This window comes from Jaculus jaculus, chromosome 6 (genome assembly GCF_020740685.1).
Source record: "Jaculus jaculus isolate mJacJac1 chromosome 6, mJacJac1.mat.Y.cur, whole genome shotgun sequence".
NCBI classification, from domain to species: Eukaryota; Metazoa; Chordata; class Mammalia; order Rodentia; family Dipodidae; genus Jaculus; species Jaculus jaculus.
The window spans coordinates 40,578,971-40,600,993 of record NC_059107.1 but is presented as its reverse complement, the minus strand read 5'-3'; the positions used below and the strand labels follow the sequence as shown (position 1 = coordinate 40,600,993).

Sequence of the window (22,023 nt, the reverse complement as noted above, 5' to 3'; positions counted from 1 at the left end):
ACTTTGCTATGAAACTCTCAAGAAGGCTTAAAATAGTCTTGCTGAATATCAAAGAGGAATGCTAAGGACTTAGTCACATTCCTTGTCCTTTTAACTTAATTGGTCCATCAAAATGGGATAATAATTGTGGTAGTATGAATGTATGTCCCTCAACAGAATCAGGTGTTTTAAAAAGGCTTATCTCTAGCTACTGGGCAGAAAGAGGTGTCACTGGGAGTGAATCCTGAGGTCCAGTCCAGACAGATTGGATTCCCAGTCTAGGAGTATGTAGAGAGATTCTGAGCTCCTCGGCCTGGTTCTTTTTTTTCTGCCAATTTGTGTGTGCATGTGAACGGTGTGCTGGCTGATTGTGTCTCTGTGCTTGGATCTGTAAGAGGGAGCCAGCCTCTTCTACGATTTGATGGAATTTCCCCTGGATCTGTATGCCCAAAATAAACTCCTTCCCCTGGTAAACTGTGTCTGGTTTGGAAGTTCATCCCAGTAACGTGGAGCTGACTATAATATCTTGATGCTCAGGTCTCTGTTCTATGTTTGCTTGGTTCACTAAGTACCCCAGTTTGCAATGTACATTGTGTAGGAGAATCTTTTTGTGCCTACAAATCCTTAGCACATTTTAGAAGCAGTTCAATACTGTTTGGAGATGAGTACAGTGTGGTTTATTTCTGGTGACAATAATAAAGAAAAGGAGGTGTGAGGAGAAACTGGACCCTGGCGCGCGTGTGTGTGTGTGTGTGTGTGTGTGTGTGTGTGTGTACTCAAATGTGTGTGGTAACATGGAGCTGTCTTCACAAAGGCTTGAGGGTGATGATGACATGAATATGCCATTGTGTTTAATAACAATTTCATGCTTATCATCTTTCCCTTTGGACAAGGGATCCTTAAATAGATTTTTTTATGTATATAATAAATTTTAACATTACATTTGAGCTAACGTGTTCCTGAAAGAAGTTATTGTTTTATTGACAGCTTCCATGGTTGTAGACAATAACCATGGTAATTCCCTCTTCCCTCCCCCCCCCTTTCCCCTTTGAAACTCCACTCTCCATCATGTCCCCTCCACTTCTCAATCAGTCTATCTTTTATTTTGATGTCATCATCTTTTCCTCCTGTTGTGATGGTCTTGTGTTTTTATTAGAGGGACAGTAGCTCTCTTGAGATGAAACTGCCGCTGTGTCTGAATGTGGGAGACATTAGAGATATAAAGGGTGAGTGACAGGTGGGGTCTTTGGGAATGAAGAAGAGAAGGGAGGTGATTACCGGTCCAGGTGGTCTGATGGCGTTTGAGGCGAGATCTTTGAGTTACGAACTTACTGTGTAACCGAAGTCCCTTATCATGCTATTGTCCTGCAAAGATTCATGGTCAAGGTCAGTGGACTGAGGTCAGTGGTTCATTAACCCTTCATTCCAGATCCTGAAAACCAAAATGAAGGAGGAGGGGCCTGTTCTCAGAGTCTGAAGTGTGCAGAAGTCCCAGTTGAGGTGATGGTTGTTGAGCAGCATGGTGTTTTTGATGTGTCTTTTTTTTTTTTTTTTTTTTTTGGCTAGTCCTGAACTGGAGGAGGAAGACATTAAAAAGTTCAAGATTTGAAAGGCACAAGATTTAAAAGGGCTGATACTTGGTATGTAGTTGGCAGGGGGGAGTAGCAACTTCAAAGGAGGAGGGGACTGGGGGTAGCATGAGATGTTCGCTATCAGCTCCACTGTAGGTGTAGATCTTGGAAGTAACTCCCTGAGGGTGACATACATGGTAAGGGCAGAGGTGCAGGCCAACCAGATCCTGTTGGGTGTAAAGAATGCCTTGGGTTCATCCAGAGCTGTAGTCAGATTTTTATTATAGGTTGCCAGTGAAGGGGATTGGGAGAGGCAATTCAAAATTATTAGATAAGAAGCTCTTTCAGCTATAGTGGATTCCCAAAGTGGTGGGGCAGAGAGTGAAGACTCAAGTACTCTTAGGAAAGGGGCAGGTACTTGTGGTGTGTGAGAGGCAAAGAGAAGGTCGCCTAAGTGGTATTATTGGGCCAATTGGTTTGAACTCCTTTCTTCTGAGAATACTAGCCAGGTACCAAGCTCTCTTGGAGATATCTAAGTTAGCCTGCATTTGGAAGCAGGGGGCAGTCTCTGGACAGACTTCTTGGCATTCAGCAATAAGATGTTGAATTTCTGAAATTTGCTGCATTCCATACTTGTTTATATATTTGGAATCTGGGAAGAAGAGTCTCTGGAAGGCATGGCATTTTTCCTGAAGGAGAGTTAGGGGGTGAGCATGAACTGGGTGGTAGTCTCAGAGTTTTAAGGGTATTTTTTAAATCATCTGTAGTAGGAACTGTCAAAACAAATTGTACAAGTAGACAGACAAAAAGATTGACTTATGTGACTGGAAAATGTAAAGTACATCAAAGGAAATAAGCAACGTTGCAAGGTCCCACATAAAGGTGTATGTCTGTTAGCCCAGAACACCAGAAATGATGAGTTTAGAAAACCATGGAGACAGTTTTCCTGGGTTTTCAAAATATCATGTTAGTTATGATATTTCAGTCTCAGTGAGGTGGGCCCTTGATTTTTCCATTCAGGTGAGGAGGGGACCAGGAATCACCATAGTAAACCCAGGATCCCAGACTAGAACCTGGGTTTATTTATTGCAGGTGGGGTGGGTAGGGGGTATAAGCAACCCTGAAACCTTAATCTCTTCCTTCTAGTTTGGGAGGGAAAGTTCAATTGACATACTCAAAGGAGAAAATAAGGGGGAAGGGCTATCAAGACACAGCATCCCTCCAGATGAAGCTGTGCTGGGAGAGCACAGTAGTGCCTCTGTCTTGTCAAGATATAGAAATATGTGGGCTGGAGAGGTGGCTTAGTGGATAAGGCACTTCCCTGCGAAGCCTAAGGACCCATGTTTGACCCTCCAGGGCCCATGTAATCCAGACTCACAAGATGACACAAGTATGCCACGCTGCATATGTTCACAAGTTGGCACATACATCTGGAGTCCAATTTCAGTGGCTAGAGGCCCTGGCACACCAGTTTTCTCTCTCTCTCTCCCTCTCTTTCTCTCTCATGAAAAAAAGAAATCTGTATCTGCAAACACAGGAGGCTAGAGAGAGGCCTATGAATACAGAATGGTTATCAAGGAATAACTAAATCTGTTGGACTATAGTCAAAGAAGAGGCTAAACTGTGGGGGTGGAGGAGCCCTATCATATAGGGAAATAAATTATGAGTCAGAGACAGGATAGGCTTAACTTGAAGGGAGTAGAGCTTTGAGATTTCTTAACTAACAATAACTGACATCTTAGCTGATTACAGAGGGATATCAGGTCATATACAGAAAAATAATATTATTGGCTTTGAAACAGGCTCCCAAGTCTCATCACTGAAGTAGACCTAAAAGGAACCCAACATGGCTCAGGGAAATTCTCAGAAGAGAGGGTGGAAGGATTGTTAGAGCCACGTGTTGGAGCATTATACACAGAGACATTGCCTCCCCATAACTGATGGCTAACCCCACAATGCATGACCCACATTCCTCAATAAGGAGGTTCCCTTCATAGGAGGCAGGACAGGGAGGAGACTAATGATGGTATCAACATGGCTGTATACACACTGTGTACATAACTAATTAAAAAAAAAGGCTAATATAACCCAAAATGTTGTTGGTTCTGGATTGATAACATTTATTTCTCCACAATTGCTGCAGTCCATTCTTGAAGCTCTAGTGACACAAGTGTGGCTTCTGGGAGTCTCAGGTTTTGATTCTTCATTTGCCAAACATCATTTTGTACTTTGTTCCATGGCAGGTTGTTGTCCCAAATGACGTTTTCTAGATGATACCGAATCAGGCATGAAAACAACTTCTTCAGGAGAGTGATATTAATCTGAGCCATTATAAAAAAAACTCCTAAATCATATTAAATCTATTAGCCATTATGATCTAGTCAATATATATCTTATAAATTTTCCTGTATATGGCATGGCATTTACAGGTGATATAAATATTATACCTAAGGCTGAAAAATAATAACATAGGTGGTAGTAAAGGAAGATGAAAATGTTAACCTGGACAGGGACTTACGGGGGTCTGGGAAGATGACATTCCATGGTGCTAGACTGTGTCTGAGCCTTACCTTAATGGTTTTTGTTGAGGTGTTGAGTGTGTGTGAGAATAAAATGGCAACAGATGTCTGTGCCAAAAGTATGGGTAATAGGAAAGTGAATAAATGGTGAAATGGGGAAGCAAAAGACTAGAAACTGAGTTTATTGACAGCATAAGTAAAAGGGGAAAGGTCACCAAGGAAACCAGATTTTGTTACCAGTTAGAATTTGGGGTTTACAAGAGAGACATGAGAAATACAAGAGGGAAAGAAAAAGCCAACACATACTGTTTTTACTGGAGGGACAGCAGCTCTCCTGGGACGAAACTCCTGCTGTGCTGGACTGTAGGAGGGATTGGAGATATGAAGGGTGAGGGATGGGGAGTCTTTGGGAGTGAAGAATGGGGGAGAAGATAGGGACTAATCATCCACCCAGTGGCCTAATCGCTCTTGAGGCTGGATCTTTGAGTTATGAGCTTGCTTTGTAACGGGTGTCCCTTACCATGCTATGGTCCAGGAAAGTTTTATGGCCCACCAAGGTCAGTGGTCAGATGTCATTGGTTCACTTACCCTTCAATACTTGCTCAGATAATGGAAGTGAAACAGTAGAGAAAACGTGCAGGAGCGGGAGATGCAACCTAGGACAGGGCACCTGGCCAGCGCACACAGTCCAGGTTCTCTCACTAGCACTGCAGGCAAATAAACTAGATATCAACAATAAAACCCAGGTTTCTGGAGGAAATAACCTAAGCTATCTTTATTTTCTTGTTTCAGGCATCCTAAAGAGAAGTTTCAGTGCTTCAGGAGGAGAAAGGCAATCCCAAGCAAGGTATATATGTCTTGTGAAGTAGAGCTCCTTAGAGATAGCTTTGTACTTTTCAAAGCAGGGCCAGTTGGTGGCTAAGTTGTACCTGGACTGCCAGAAGTCACCACTGGCATGTGGAAATAGGAGCTGTTAGAACATGCCTTCTCATTCTATAGGGTGGTTTACCAGTGCCATTACAGGGAGAGTGGTCACCTGAGTGTTTGTCCAGTCTTGCCTTCTGTCTCTGTTACCCTACACTTGATCTTAGCCAAAAACCTGAGAAGCGATATCTGTGTTGCCCCACACAGTTGTCTCTGTTCTTGCCCTGGGCCAGGGCATAGAAGCTGTGCTGTGGAAAGTCAACTAGCTCCTTAAAACTTGTCCTGTCTCACATTCAGGGTATGGATACTCAGCTTCCCCTTGGGAAATGTGGGCAAGGAGAGGAAAGGGGACACCTTTCCTTTTAAAGATATGGCCCAGATGCTATGATTACTTCTTTCTCACACACATTTGGCCAGAACTTCCTCAAACAACCACATCCAGCTGCCAGGTACAGTGAGTTATATTTGGAGCGTTCCCTTTTAATCCAGAGGAGCAATATTTGGGGGTCATCTAGCTGTCTTAGTATGAGTTATTAGCTAATTCAGTATCAGTGTTGTTATAAAATTTTCTAGAATACTGACAAACTTACAGGAAACTTATTGCCACAAGCTGTATTTCTATTCACCTTCTAAGCTAGTGAGGTCTGTGTGGTGTCAGGCTTTGCAATTCCATAGAGTGACTATAATGATGTGTGTAAGGGGACAGTGATCAATGGCTTCGATAGAAGGGTCTGGAAAGTTGAATATAGAGGTAGCTGGGCATGTATATCTAATTTGAACAATTGAAATATGCCTAGTACAACTACAGAACCATACTTTTATATCATTAGTGTTTATATGTCAAAGTGATATTTTGGACCTATTTGTTTAAAATAAAATAGATTAATTTTACATTTTGGGTTTTTGAGGTAATTTCTCACTTGAGCCCCGGCTAACCTGGAATTCACTATGTAGTCTTAGGCCTTTGAGTCATAGCAATCCTTCTACCTCTGCCTCCTGTGTGCTGGCATTAAAGTCCTGTGCCACCAAGCCCAGCTAATTTTTTTATTTGTTTTGTTCTTTTTGTTTGTTTGTTTTTTTTGTTTTTCGAGGTAGTGTCTCACTCTGGCCCAGGCTGACCTGGAATTCACTCTGTAGTTCAGGGTGGCCTCAAACTCACGGTGATCTTCCTACCCTGCCTCCCGAGTGCTGGGATTAAAGGCATGTGCCACCATGCCCAGCTTAATTTTACTTTACTTTTTATTATTCATTTTTTTAAAGTGTATCTATGCAGAAATTTTTTAATTATGTTTGTAGCTTGCTACCATAGTTGCATTAGATAATGCTAGACTTAACAAGAAGGCAAAGAGATAAAGTAAGGTCATTTTAGGTGGTTGGTTCACTGTGTAAAAGGATGAGAGAGAAATGTTGCTCATCTCTCAACCTCCAGAAGTCGTCTTTCGATGCTCAGTTCTGCCAAACAACCTTGTGCTGAGCATTTGGAAGGCAGATCTACCCTACTGTCTTTAAATATTCCTGTATCATTATCCAGGGTCAGTGAGAGCTCATGAGCTGTCCAAAGCCGGCAAGTGTCATTTACATTTCAAGGCTTTTGAAACTTGGGCTGTGACTAGGACAGAAAAACAATTATGGGATCAAGAAGAAGTTGACTTGGTGGGGGTCAATGGGGTGAAAGGTGAAAAGGGTAGAGGGGTAGCTCAGCATGAGCCAGATTTGGGTGTTAAGATTTGTGCTTATGTTGGATAGTAGGTTAATGTGTTTCAGGTATTTACACTTAGTAATTTAGAGTTGTGTGAGTATTGAAAAGTGTATGATTAAAAGGAAAGGGTATGAGCAAGAGAATCATCAAACAGCCATGTTTCCTGAGTCCAGTCCTGGTAAGCAAATGTCCACCATGCACCTTTAAATGTCCAGAACATTCTTACTGTATTATGTGGCATCCACATGAGCTTCTTATGACTTGTTTCTGTTTAGTTAAAGAAAATGATTAGAATTTGGATCTAGGTTACTAGAGAAAACTAAGACTGAAGATCGTTCATGAGTGTCTCTGAAGGTCATGAGGGCCACCCGTAGGGCAGAAGCTCCCAGACCAATTTTCAAAATGAAAGGGCAATGTAGAATTTTGGAATGAAGTAAACAAAGGAATGTTAAAAGAACTGGAAGCCCTAAGGAAAAATATAACATTTATAAATGTAAAAATCATTTCATAGGAACAGAGGGCTTTTTTTTCCTTTGAAGGCATGAGGAACAAATCATGGAAAAACATACAAAAAAAGTAATATTATTTGTTTTTAATCACAGCTGTGTGGGGTTGTGTATGTCTGTCATTCCAGTACTTAGAAGGTAGAAACAGGAGAATGAGGGGTTCAAGGACAGCTTCAGCTACATAATTATAATTCAGCCTGGAATCCACTAAAATTTATCTCAATAAACGGAAAAATAAACACTGCTTTGATTTGAAATACTAGCAAAAAAGTCATTCAGAACAGTAGGATGTAAGCTGGTAGTTATCTTGAGCACTTATAAACCACCCTTTTGGGACAAGGTATGTCCATTTACCAAGGGGATGCCCCTTCTGCTCTATGTTGGAAGCGTATTTTTCTCTCCACCAAACTGTTGACAGTGTCTTGTGGGAAAGTAGCTTTTATTTATATTCATCATGTAGCCCATAACAAAATGTAAATCTTGGTGAATGTTTATCAAATTCCAGTTGAAGAAATCCTAAAGGCTTCTGGTTCTGTTTCCAGGGACTTCATTGGTGGACTAGGATCAAGACCAAGGCCAGGTAACTTAGAGCTGACGACAATGACGTCACATATGCCTTCTTGCTACTCATTGAGATCGATGTCACAGTTTTCTACTTTTCCCCCTTTCTTCCTTCAGCTTTGCTGCCACTCGACCTGCTTGTGAAAGCTCCGCCCCTCATGCTCAGGGCCCGTGTTAAGGATGTAGAGGCGGAGTTAGTGGCAGGGTGGCAGTCCCACAGCCTGCCTGCTGGGATTCTCCGCAGTCTCAAAGATCATGGTAGTACTCATTAGATCGCCTGATGTTAAGTGCACAGTGAGTGAACACAGAATTGGAGTTGAGCCTCAATTGTCTGGATGATACTTGAGAAGTTGTGATACAAATGGCAGAATTCTATGTGATTTGGCCACCACTGTTACAGTCCAATGATAGCAAAATGCTTTCTGTGTTCACTTATTGATTAAAATATTGTAGACTTTTCCCCCAAATTTTGCATTTTGACCTTGGTGCTAACCAGTTAAGCTAGTGGTGTTCAAAGTGCAGCTACTAACAAGAAATAGTCACTGTTTTATAACGTAGATATTTCTGAAAACTCAACCCCTTCATAATACCAGAAAGAGAGTCGGTGTTTTTTTCTATTTCCTGGCACAGAAAATCATTTTAAAGTTATTTTATATGTATTTGAATAAAATGATATTTGTATTATTTACCTTCTCCAGCTTAAAACTTGTGTATCTGTAAACACAAATTATTATAATGATGGTGTGGAAAGAGAAGGATGAGTTAACCTCTTTTAATTTCTATTAGAGAGGATCAGTATCCACCTGTAGCAGTAAAATTATTAGCTAAACCTAGACAGTTCAGCAAAAAGTTTAATGAGTGTGCTTAACATACATGTGAGTATATTGTGTTGGGTTAATTTGGAATTGTAACTTGATTCTCTTTTCACTTTAGCTTTCTTTTTTATATTTTTATTTATTTATTTGAGAAAAAGATGGAGACAGATACACAGAGAAAGAGAGAAAGAGAAAGAGAGATCAAGGGAGAGAGAATGGGTGTGCTGGGGTCTAGCCACTGCAACCAAACTCCAGATTCATGCACCACCTTGTGCAGCTGGCTTATGTGGGTCCAGGGAATTGAGCCAAGATCCCTTGGCTTTGCAGGCAAATGCCTTAACCACTAAGCCATTTCTCAAGCCCCACATTAGCTGTCTTGAGTCATATCATTTTGTATTACTCTGCATAGTGAATACAATATGAGTGGATTTACAATAGTTGGGCCATGTAGCTGTGTTTACTAAACTTTCTTTGAAAGTGTTAGTGACAATTTTAAACCATTACAATATCAATTTAGTTGCAAAACAAAATTGTTTTACTACTAAAATGCCCCAAAATACAAAGTTAACTGTAGTTTTGTTGCTGCTATTATGACCATGGTAAGTTAACAATATAAACATGAAGTGATATGATTGTTATTGATTGATTTTATGACAGAAAAAGCAGAACTCTCATACTAACAATTGAGTCATAGCTCTATTGTAATTCATAATAGCAACTCATTTTTCCTAAAGGGTAGATTGAGTGAGTATCACATAAGGCTTGATTCTATGTTGTTCATGTTGATCTTATCTCTGGAACATGTAAAACAAATGATTTACATTATAAGATAAATCTATTTATCTATCCCTTTTATTCTTATACTGTGTCATAACAACTAGTTTTTTAAGTATTTTTATCTCTATTTATTTAGTTGAGAGTGACAGACAGAGAAAGAGGGGGGAGAGAGAGAGAATGGGCGCGCCAGGGCCTCCAGCCACTGCAAACAAACTCCATATGCATGCGCCCCCTTGTGCATCTGCCTAACTTGGGTTCTGGGGAATCGAGCCTCGGACTGGGGTCCTTAGGCTTCATAGGCAAGTGCTTAACCGTTAAGCCATCTCTCCAGCCCATAACAACTAGTTTTTAATTTGATGATCTTATGTCTTAAAATTTGAATCCAAATGTACTAAAGTACTTCAAGTGACAGTGAATGCTTTCCCCATAAAAATTCCACTAACACTGTAGAGCACAATAATGTGCATGATAAACTTGGGTACCTGTGAGCTTTTTTGCTTCTATGTCAAAACATAGGATCTTTATTCTTCCCTATTTTACTACAGAATTGTTTTGTTCTGAATCTTATAAATATATGGACTCTTGGTGGCTTAGCAGGTTACAAATACCCTACTTCCAGTCACCGCCTCTATAGGTTATGCCTTAGCTGAACTCCAGTCACTATCTCAGTGTTTCTGGAGACTGTGACCTTGACTCTGTATTTTTAACTGTTTGTTGATTTCAATAATGTGGCATGTGTGGATCAGTTGTTTAAGAAAGGAAGGGGAATGTTCTATTAGCATATTTTTATTTAGTAATTAATTTTTGGATAGGAAGGATCATGGTGGAAATTAAACAATCAACATCTACAGCCCTGAATTGAGTAAATAGTCTAAAAAATGGCAAAGAAGGAATAATTTTGTGAAAATCTGAATTAGTTCCTGCCAGGCTCCTCCCTGGTGGACAGGTAGTGCTGAGGAAGGACCAGGCCAGCTGGTTCCTCCCAAAGGGTTGAGGAGAAGGGTGGACGTCAGACGACTCAGAACCTCTCCTAGTCACTGGAGAAAAACCACACTGAGTCGGGAGTCTTGTGGAAGCAGGAACTCTATTGTTACAAGCGGTTGCCTATATAATGTTGGGGACGAAGGCGGGGATTTTAGGATGGGGGAAGAGGTAAGGGCCAATAGTAAACTGTGACTATTGAAATGATAATTCCAACTCCTGCGCAGAAGTAGCAGGCAAGAAGCCATTAGGCATCTTGCTGAGTCCTAGCTGGCCAGAGACAGGTTGCCAAACTTTAGCTGGGCTCAGGAACTTCGACTAGGCCTCACACCCGGACCTCTCAAGGCCAACAAGTTCCTAAGAATATACCTTGCATGTGAACATTCTTTTTCATGTGCTGTGGCAGAACACAGGTGGGAGCCATTATTTTAGATTTCCATAGGACTGCCTCATATGATTTTGCTGACTGATTTTTAGGGAGTTCTGACTTCATAGTGTGATAACAGCAGTGCTAAAAGACACCTGCAATTCCTGTAGAACAAATAATACAAAAGTACAAGTAAATACTGTTAAAAGACCCCATGTTTCATCTTTTAATATTAACTAGATTGTATCATTAATTTGTTCATATTCCTCAGGCTGAATAAGAGATATAGTTTCCTGTCAACACAAATGAAACTTTAGAAATTCTTACATTACATGGTGAAGACGCTGGCAGTAATTAGCATGGCACTGAGTATTTGAATGAAAATGCCAATTCTTTTGCCACTATTTCTTCAATTTCAGTCACTTGTGAATTTCCCTTACATGGATTTTGCCATATCTGAATATCATTTTTACTCCTGTTTCCCTAATGTTTGTCTTAAGGTTGACACACTTTCTTAATTTGGACTTATGTACAAGGGAAGTTAATATTTCTATAAATGGGAAACCAGAATAGTCCACTTGCCATAAACAGAAATAAAAATCTGCCATAAACAGAAATAAAAATCTAAACATAACAGCTAGCCTCCTCACTCCCCTTCCTCCTGGTCCCCTTCCAAAACACTCCTCCTCATCCACCCGCTCTCATGGCCCTTCTTCTGTGCTCTTCCCTGACCCTTGCAAGGCATGATCAAGATGTCCCACTTAGTGCTGTTGCTCACCATTTATTCTCAGCACTTTGACAAATTTTGAGTCCCTCTGCAAAAAGAATCTTCTCTGACCAAATATGAAAGTAGTCTTTGATATATGAAATTGGGAGTCCATTTTGATGCATACATATTTATAATTCTAATTTCTTACTGATAGATTTTCTCCTCTTTCAAATATGTAGTGGTTTTCTTTATCTCTTCTGTCTAATGAAATTAAGTCTACATTTTCAGCTATTAAAAAAGCTATGCTAAAGCCAGGCATGGTGGCGCACACCTTTAATCCCAGTACTTAGGAGGCACAGGTAGAAGGATCACCATGAGTTCGAGGCCATCCTGAGACTACATACTGAATTCCAGGTCAGCCTGGGCCAGAGTGAGACCCTTCCTCGAAAAAAAGAAAGAAACAAAATGCTATGCCAGCTTGCTTTTGGTTCCATTCACTTGCAAACTACCTTCCATCTTTTCCTTCCTTGTCTGTAGTAAGGTTTATTTCTTAGAGATAGCTGATCTTGTTTTTAACCTAATCATGTAGTTTCTATCTCTTAGTTAGAGAATTAAAACCATTTACATTTAGGGTTATTATTGACAAAGTTTTGATAATTTCTATAATTTTATTGATTGTTTTTCTGGTTGGGAGATCATTGTTTATTCTTTAATTTCTCCCCTATTAGTATGAAGGGTTTGCTGATTCACTGTTAGAAATGATAGATTCCTGGGCTGGAGAGATGGCTTAATGGTTAAGCGCTTGCCTGTGAAGCCTAAGGACCCCGGTTTGAGGCTCGATTCCCCAGGACCCACGTTAGCCAGATGAACAAGGGGGCACACACATCTGGAGTTCATTTGCAGTGGCTGGAGGCCCATTCTCTCTCTCCCTCTCTCTCTTTCTATGTCTCTTTCTCTCTCTGTCACACTCAAATAAATAAATACAAATGAACAAAAATATTTTAAAAAAGAAATGGTAGATTCCTTTTTACTTCCTTTGTTCATATTTTCCTCTCATAAAATTATTATTTTCTGTTATCATAATTAAGACTGTCTTCCTCCTCTGTGTATAGTGTCTCTTTAAGTGTTGTCTGCAGCACTGGCTTGGTTTTCATGAGATAAATGAGTTTATGCTTATCTTGAGAGGTCCTTTTCTCCTTGTTGAGAAAACAGGCAGTGCAGGGAGCTGGAAGATAGCTCATCACTTAAAGGCACTTGGTGGCATAGCCTGGCAGCCTGGGTTCAATTCCCAAGCTACTTATATAAGCCAGACACAAAGTGGCACAAGTGTCTGGTGCTCATTTGCAGTGGAAAACATACACACACACACACACACACACACACACACCAATGAATAAAAGATAGTGCAGTAGTGAATCAGACACATTACACTTTCCCATGTGTTTTATGTTAGTTACTCTTCTTGTTGCTATGACAAAATACCTGATGAGCAGAGCCTTGGCTGGAGGAGGTGTCATTGGGCAGATCTTAGGGTCCAGCCCTAAGGTATGGTAGTGCATTTGGAATTCCAATGTAAAAATATGCAAAGTGCCTGAGTTCTGAGTTCTGCCTGGAATTCCTAAGTGTGCTGTGTGGTGTGGCTTTTGGGTTTTTGTCTGTGGCATTTCTTTCTCTGCTTGGACATGTGAAAGCAGTCCAGCTTCTTCTGTTATTATAGAACTTCCCATGGATCTGTAAGCATCAATAAATATCCCTTCTTCCCTAACTGTGTCTGGTTTGGAAGTTCATCTTAGTAACTTGAAGCTATCTACTACCCTGGGTCTGTTAGTAGTTCTATATTCATGATTTTCTGAAATCTTCATGTTAATTTCCATAGCAGTTGTACAAGTTCACATTTCCATCAACAGTGAATGAAGGTTCCTCTTTCCTCACATCCTTATCAAAATTTGTTGTTGTTAGATTAAAAAATGACTGCCATTACTACTGGAGTAAACTGGAATCTCATAGTTGTTTCAATTTGCATTTCTCTACTGCTTGGGGATGTTGAATATTTTCTTAATGGTGTGTTAGCCAATTTCATTTCTTCCTCTGAGAACTCCTTATTCAGTTCTCTACCCCAGTTTTTCAGTGGGCTTTTTATTTTTTTTATTGTTTAGTTTTTTGAGTTTCTTGTAGATTCTAGATATTAGGCCTCTGTCAGTGGTATAGCTGGTGAAAAATTTCTCCCATCATGTGGGTAATTTTTTTGGCTCTGATTATGGTATGTTGTTTGCATAAAAGCTTTTTAGCTTCATGAGATCCCACTGGTGGAGATACTGTTCAATTTTCTGGGCTACTGGGGTCTTGTTCAGAACATCCTTCCCTACTCATGTACTGTGGAGAGTTCCTCCTGCTTTTTCTTCCAGTAGTTGAAAAATTTAAGGTCTTACTATTGAAGTCTTTAGCCCTTTTGGAGTTGATTTTTGCATATGGTGATATGACAGTGTCTAGTTTCATTTTTCTACATACGATTATTCAATTTATCCAGCACCATTTGCTGAAAATGCTGTCTTTTCTCCAGGCTACATTATTGGCATCTCTGTCAAATAGCAAGTAGCTGTAGTTACTTGACCTGTTTCTGGTCTGCCATTCTGTTCCATTGATCTATATTTCTGTTTATATGCCAGTACCATACTGTTTTTGTTACTATAGCTATGTAGTGTAGCTTTAGATCAGGTACAATGATACCATAAGATGTGTTTCATTTTCTGAGGATGTGTTTGAATATCTGAGGCCTGCTGCCATTCCATATGGATTTTGAGATTGCTTTTTCTATCTCTGTGAAGAATGATGCTAGAATTTTTATTGGTGTTGTATTAAATCTGTATATTGCTTTTGGTAGAGTGGCCATTTGCACAATATTAATTCTACTTATCCAGGAGCATGGGAGGTCTTTCCATCTTTTCAAGTCCTCTTCAATTTCTTTCTCGAGTTTTTTTTTTTTTTTTTTTTATGTTTTCATTATATAGGTCTTCCACATCCTCGGTTAGTTTTATTACAAGGTATTTGATTTTTTTTTTTTTGTGGCTATTGAAAATGGAACAATCTTGCTGATTTATTTCTCTGTATATTGGTGCTTTGCATATAGAAAGATTGCTGATTTTGTGTGTTGATTTTGTATTCTGCCAGTTTGCTGAAGGAGTTAATCACGTTTTAAAGTTTTGAGATGGGGAGTTTTGGGTCCCTCATGTATAGAATCATGTCTTCTGCAAATAGGGCTAATTTAACTTCTTCCTTTCAAATTCTGTCCCTTTTATTTCTTTCTCTTGTGTTATTGCTTGGGCTAAGACTGCTAGTACTACATTGAAGAGCAGTGGTGAGAGTGGGCACCCTTGCCTTACTCTTGATCTCAGTGGGAACTCCTTCAATCTTTCCCCATTAAATATTATTTGGGATTTAAGTGCTTTATATATAGCCCTTATTGTGTTGAGATATAAACCATCCATGCCCATTCTCTCTAGTGTTTTGATCATGAAGTGATGTGCATTTTGTCAAAGGCATTCTCTGTATCCATTGAGATGATCATGTGGTTCTTGTGATTAAGTTTATTTATGTTGTATATTATGTTGACTGATTTCTATGTGTTGAACTATTCCTGCATTCCTGGGATGAATCCTGTATGGTCAAGGTAGATAATGCTTTGTAATTGTTATTGAATTCAATTTGTAAGGATTTTATTCAGGATCTTTGTATCTACGTTCAGCAGGGATATAGGCCTATAGTTTTCTTTTCTTGTTGGATCACTATCTGGTTTTGATATTAGGGTGATGCTAGTGAGCTTCATGAAAAGGAGTTGGGGAGGATTACCTGTTCTGCAATTATGTGGAATGGAGAAAAAAATTGGTTTCAGTTCTTCATTTAAGGTTTCATAGAATTCAGCTGAGAAGCCATCCAGTTCTGGGCTTTTCTTTTTGGGAAGATTTTTGATTATCTTTTCAGTCTTGATAAATGTGATAGGTTGTTTTAGGACATTAATCTGCTCTGAGTTTAGTTTTGGTGGGGTTACAGCTCTTAGAGTTAGATTCTTCTTACTTTTCCAATGCCTTTTACATGGACAGTTAGATTATTAATTTAGGATCTTTCTTTGTTATGAAGTCATTAATTGATATGAATTTTCCCCTTAAGACTGCCTTCATTGTGTTCCATGAGTTTTGGTAGGTTGTGTTTTCATTTTTCTTTAATTCTAGAAATTTTACAACTTGTTTTTAATTTCTTCCATAACTCATTCATTATTTAAAAGTGTGTTGTTTAGTCTCTGGGAGCTGGTAGAGTTCTTGATGTTTTGCTGATTCATTTCTACATTTAAGGCATTTTGATCTGATATAATGCAGGAAGATACTTAAGTTTTCATGAATTTATGGAGGCATGCTTAATATATGGTCTATTTTTGGAAGGCTCCATGCTGAGAAGAACATTTATTCTGTACAATTGTGGTAGAAAGTTCTATAGATGTCCATTAAGTCTAGTTGATCTGTGGTGTTGTAGAGCTCTATTATTTCCCTGTTGATTTTTTTTTTGGATGATCTATTTATGACAGTGGATTATTGAAGTCCCCAACTAGGATGGCATAAGTATTTATTTCTGTTTCATTTTCAAGTAGTATTTAATTATCTGTAGCACACATGTGTTTATTTCATATAGACTTATGATTGTGATGTCCTCATGTGGATCATTACTTTGATGATAAAGAAGTGGGCTTCTTTGTCCTTTTTGATTATTTTTGGTTTGAAGTCTATTTTGTCATAATTAATAAAGCAACACCTGCTTGTTTCTTATTTCCATTTGCTTAGAATATAATTTTCCATCCTCTTACCCTGAGGAGGTATCTGTCTTTAGTGATGAGGTGGGTTTCTTGAAGACAGCAGATAGAAGGGTCAGTTTTTCTGATCTACTCTAGTAACTCGTGTCTTTTGGTGGGTAAGTTAGGACCATTAATATTTAGGGTTATAACTGTGAGGTTTATCTTAATCCCTGCCATGATGGGGTACTTTATTGGGTTTGGTGCTTTCCTGGGCTTTATACTATTTTGAGACTACCTAGTTTAGTATTGTGATATTCTTCTTGTAGGCTCCTGAGGTTGGTTATTTGACATTTTTGTGTGGAGTATTCCCTGAAGTATTCTCTGTAGTTTGGCTTTGTGATCATATAATCTTAGAGCTGGATTCTTCATTATTTTTCTTTTATTGTCTATTATGAGGAATACCTCTGGCTCAGGGGAACAGGGATTTGAAGACCCAGAGGCCAGTCAATCAGGAAGCCAGAGCAAAAAGGCTACTTCTACAGCACAGATGCAGGGACCACAGCTCCCCAAGCCAGCAGCAGGGGCACTAGGGCCAGGGAACTGGGAAGGTGGGAAGGAACCAGGTGCTCTGGCCTACTCACACTGTGCCATGCCTGCTCTGCAGCAAGGGATCCAAGAGTTGGAGGCCCAGAAGCAAATAAATCAGGAAGGAGGAGCAACAGGCCTGCTTCAGAAGCATGTCCACAGGGTCCAGGTAGCCCCAAGCCAGCTGCAGAAGTATGGGAACCAGTGACTGGGAGGTGGGGAAGGAACTGGGATCTCTGGCCTAATCACTCTGAGCATGCACTCTGTGGCACAGGGAATGATTGTGTGGTTTATAAACAAGAGGTCATTCTTCTGTTGCAGTGCTGGAGACCAAGGTCAGGGTACTGTTAGGCTGGGTGTGTCGTGGGGCCCTACTTCCTGGCTTATAAGTGGCTCTTTCTAGCTCCCTTGTGTGTCTTTTCAAAAGGAACCAATCCTATTCATGAGAGATCTGTCATGAAGACCTGGTCATTCCTACTGCATTCTACTACATTGCCATGGCATGTAGGATGGTAACATGAATTTTTATTGACAGTTTTCATACATGAAAATAATATAAATTGATCATAATCTTCTCTCTGTACTTTTTGTCCTCCACATCACCTACCCCACTTCATTGAAATTCTTTCCAACAAGACCCTCTTCTTTGCTATGACCTTTTTCTATCCTTTTCCTTTGTCCATGATGAAATGTTGATTAGCCCCTTTTTAAAAATCTTTTTAAAATTATTTATTTGTAAATAAAGAGAGACAGAGAGAGAATGGGCATGCCAGGACTTCTAGGCACTGCAAATGAACTCCAGATGCTTGTGCCACTTTGTACATCTGGCTTTATGTGGGTACTGGAGAATCAGGCTTTATAGGCAAGTGTCTTAACCATTAAGCCATCTATCCAGCTCCAATGAGCCCTTTTGTTGTGGAGATCTTGTAGAGGAAGCAGTAGCTGCTATGAGATCATAAAGTAATAGTCAATTTGTATCTGGAGATAGTATCTCAAAGTGCTCCTTTCCATCTTCTGGTTATTACATTTGTGCTGCTTACTCTTCCATAATGTTCTCTGAGCCATGGAGAAGATGTTATAGATGTCTCAGTGAGCACTGAATATTCAATCTTCACTTATCCTCAGTACTTTGGCAAGTTTTGAATCTCCCCAGTACACACCACCATCTACAAAAAGAAAGTTTTCTGACTGGAGATGTTATCATAACTAATCTATAGCAATAAACATAATATAGATATTTAGAGGGAAATTTGATGGCTACTGCATTTCCATTTAATCAGTTAATAATAATGGTCCCCCCTCCCCAGAGTCTATGACCATTGCAGTCATAGCTATTTTTAACTTTTTTATTAAGGACATACTTTGTATGGATTCATTATGTGTTGGTACCATCTTTTTCCTCCTTCTTGACCCCTTGACCCCTTGATTCCTCTGTGGGCACTTCTCAGTGGGGTTGCTGGTATTCCCCATGGGGTTGTGGGTTATGTGTTATGAGAGCAGAAGTCAATTATTGGTGTGTGGGGGTAACCATGAATTTTTATGTAGGTTTTCAGTACCAGGTATCTATTCTGTCCCATGGAGCAAGTCTCTGATCAGATCCAATCAGAGACCAGTTGGTTACTCCTATACCAATCACGCCACTGTTGTTCCAGTGGTCACATTTTGGCTGGCCTAGTCAGTTCTGTAGTACCCAAGGTTGTTCAGTAGCTGGGTAAGCCTGTTGATGAATTTTCTCACCAAGCAGTTTGCATATCACTTTCTAGCACTATGCAAGCTAGTCAGAGGGTGGAGGTTTCCACCTCAGTTCCAGGACATTTAATCAAACATGAATTTTGAAAGGAAATAAGGTTTCAACTAGATGTATATATCTTAGGTCTTACTATTCCATTACCCCATGCCAACTTTAAAAGAACCCTGGTGCTTATCCTCAACAAAGCATTCACTATAGCATCACTGACAACTATGAGAAATTGAACTCAAGTAGGGGCTCAGGAAAGCAGTTGAGCAAATCACAGAGGACTTAGAACACCAGCTCTAGTTCATGGCCACAATGAATGAGCTGAAATTCAGTGTACAGGTATAATCTACCAAGGGTAGACTGTAAACCACCACCACTGGCAAATTGTAAAAGAGTATATGAGGCATAATTTGTCACCATTCCTTTTAGAAGGAGGGAGGGGAGAGGTGAGAGAGAGAAAGCATGGTAATAGTTGAATCTTTTAAATGTTTTTGGAAGTGACCCTCAGTGAGACATGCATTTTATCTTGAATGAATGGATCATGAAATGTGCAGTGTCCTTGGAAACTTTCCTCTGCTTGTCCAATCATTTCACTTCATTTTTCAAAGTGTTGCTCTTAACTCATTACACTTAGGTCGGGACTCAAACAGTTTGAAAACTAATGTTCCAAGTTATACATTCATGTATGTGGAATTAATAAAAAAGTGACTGGAACATAATACCCAGCTCATTTCATGGTTTACTTTTGAGAGAGTGAGTGATGGATCATTGCTAGAGTCTCGAGTCTCACCCATAATGTTTATAATTTTTGTTTGCTTGATTTGTATGGGCTTTTATAATTAAACATTTGAAAATTTATTTTTGGAGGATAAGCAAAAGCTATTTCCAAAAGTCAATCCTTTACAGGGATTGAGAGGGTAGTAGTTAAAGGGAGATAAAACATTTTAAATTAAATTGCATAGTTGTGAGTTGAGACAGCAAGAATTCCAGCTAACTCTCTCTGTTTTTGTATTTAGGGCCACAGATGAGCACATACTTGGGGTAAGGTAGAGTTTAAGTCTGTGTGATGGCCCCTCAAAATGTCATCAGAAATCTAAGAATGTTCAGCAATGCTGTGAGATTTTTACTTGTTATCTATAAATGCTAAAGCTACAAATTGAAACATAAAGTAGTCAACATAAAAATGCAAAGATAATGTTTCCATACGAACATGGACCTTGTGTAATTACAAGGTCTCAGTTTTGGTGTGGCTAAGACAAACAGTTAGGCTTGAGAGGTGTTTCTGCAAGGAGCACTGATGCAGAAGACCCAGCTCGTGTGCCCTTGACCACGTACTTCGGAGGAGCTAAGAACACCAGCTCTCTGCTCTCTAACTACATCTGATGTGCACTTGGCCATGTGCTCACAGGGAGCCAAGAACACCAGCACTTGGCTCTCTAGCTACACTTGCATTAATTCTTTCTGATTTGCCTTCTGGTTTGTTTCCTTGATGGTAATTTGTTATTTTTCATCTAAATGATCAAATAATTAATGCTTAGAATATCAGATTCTGCAGGGGAAATAGACCCTGTACCTTCAAGATGCCTATGTGAGGTTTTAACTCCAGCTGACATGGAACTTTATTATTTCTTGTGTGAATTTTTATCCAAGTCAGTAAATGAAGCAATGGAGAGGATTGTGTATTTATCCCCCTTTTGTGTTATAAATGTAAGTTTTAATAGGTTCATGATAACACAAATTCACTCTTCAAAGCAACACATTAAAATTTCTCTTTGAATGTTTTGGAAACAATGTGTATACTTAAAATACAAACATTTTCTCAGAAGGCATGTGTATAAGAGTCATAGTTAATGTCTTGTCTATGCTGAAGTTATCACTATATTCCAATTTAATTTCTTAAAGGTATAATACTGTATTGAAGGAAGAAAATGGGGTTTTGGGACTTTAGTTTAAACTTGGAAAAACTAGTAAAAGAAGGAATAATTTCACAGAAATATGTTATATGTGGAAGGAGAAAGGAAGTGGGCAGGAGCAGGGAAGAGAGAAGGAAAATGCTATGCATCTATATATCTGGTCTCTTTCATTTTCTTCAGTGAGTGAGAAGAGACAGAAGTGGCCTCATGGCTAATATATGAGTCAGGACCATTCCATTAAATAGCTTTTGGTCCTCAAGTTAAGAATGTACCACTGTGATTATACATATGAAATTGGTAAAGCAACTCATGTGCAACTTTACATGAGCTAGCCTGAATCTGCGACAATGAGATGGCTTTATGATGATAATTCATGGAAAATTAAAATTGTGCCCACTTAGACCTGGAAAGAAATCCAAGTAGAAATTATAGTTTGTACTAATCAGAGATTTGAAAAGTACTATTTCTAAGAAAAGGTGTTTCTTTGCTCTGAAAAAATTCCTATTGGGTGTTTGCATATGGTAAATTTTATAAAAATAAGTTTTAAAATATTTTGTATAGGGCACAATGAATTTAAAATTAAAAACCTAGAATGGGGCTAGGGACACAGCTTAGTGCTTACCCCACAAAGGTAAACAATTGAATTTAGATGCCCAGCATAAATGCTGAGTGCTGCTACCTGTAATCCCAGAATCAATGAGGAAGAGATAGTTTATCCTTAGCCTAAATGGCGAGTTCTGGGTTCAAGTGAGAGACTCTTGTCAGGTGGTAACACAAAAACATGATCTTAGATAAACAGTTTGTAACAGAGCTACTTCACAGTATGAACTCTTTTTTATTCTGGAAAGTATATCTGCTTATTGTCAAGGTTATAGGCAAAAAGTTCAAGTAGTGGGTAACTAATTAAGAAACTTAAAGACAGCACATCTGGGAATGGTTTTAAAAGCTAATCATAGGCAAGAAAGAGAGGATATATGAGTATAACCTTTTAAAAATAAAATTTAATTGAAAAATCAAAGCTTATCATTATAAGAGTTTAAACATTAAAGAAAGCAGTGGACTTATGCTACCTAAAGAGAAAAAAGGGTATAATTAGAAAAGAATTTTACTGATACACATGAAGATTTGGCAGAGTGCTGTCTGGCTGGTGCAGAAGTTAACAGGTCAGCTTTAAGAGAACAGAACAGAATGTATAGACAACAGTACACAAGATTAACACAGAGTATCTACTGCTAGAAATTAGACCTGTGTCAGTAAGGCACATATGGAGGTTAGTTAAAAGTTCGAATTAGGGGTTGGCGAGATGGCTTAGCAGTTTAAGCTGCTTGCTTTGAAAGACTGATGATGGCCTAGGTTTGATTTCCCAGTACCCAAGTAAAGCCAGATGCACAAGGTAGCACATATGTCTGGAGTTCATTTGCAGTGGCTAGAGGCCCTGACATGCCCATACTCACTCTCTTTGTCTATCTGCCTATTTTTCGCTCTCCCTCAAGTAAATAAATAAAAATGTTTTTTAAAAGTTCAAATTTTAGTCCCATCAAACTCAGCCTCAGTAAAGTGAGTGAAGGTATTGAAATCTGGCATATATGAACATGCAGA

At 39.2% G+C, this 22,023-nt stretch overlaps 1 protein-coding gene across 4 annotated transcripts in view; it reads left to right on the top strand.

Annotated features, from left to right (window-relative positions):
• Window positions 1-22,023, top strand: part of Nek10 (NIMA related kinase 10) — a 172,176-nt gene that overhangs the window by 131,925 nt on the left and 18,228 nt on the right. For all 4 annotated transcript variants that reach the window (XM_045152444.1, XM_045152443.1, XM_045152445.1 and 1 more), the window contains 3 exons: window positions 4,862-4,916; window positions 7,741-7,778; window positions 7,877-8,017. In XM_045152444.1, coding sequence (XP_045008379.1) covers window positions 4,862-4,916; window positions 7,741-7,778; window positions 7,877-8,017 — 234 coding nt within the window. The remainder of the gene's footprint in view (window positions 1-4,861; window positions 4,917-7,740; window positions 7,779-7,876; window positions 8,018-22,023) is intronic.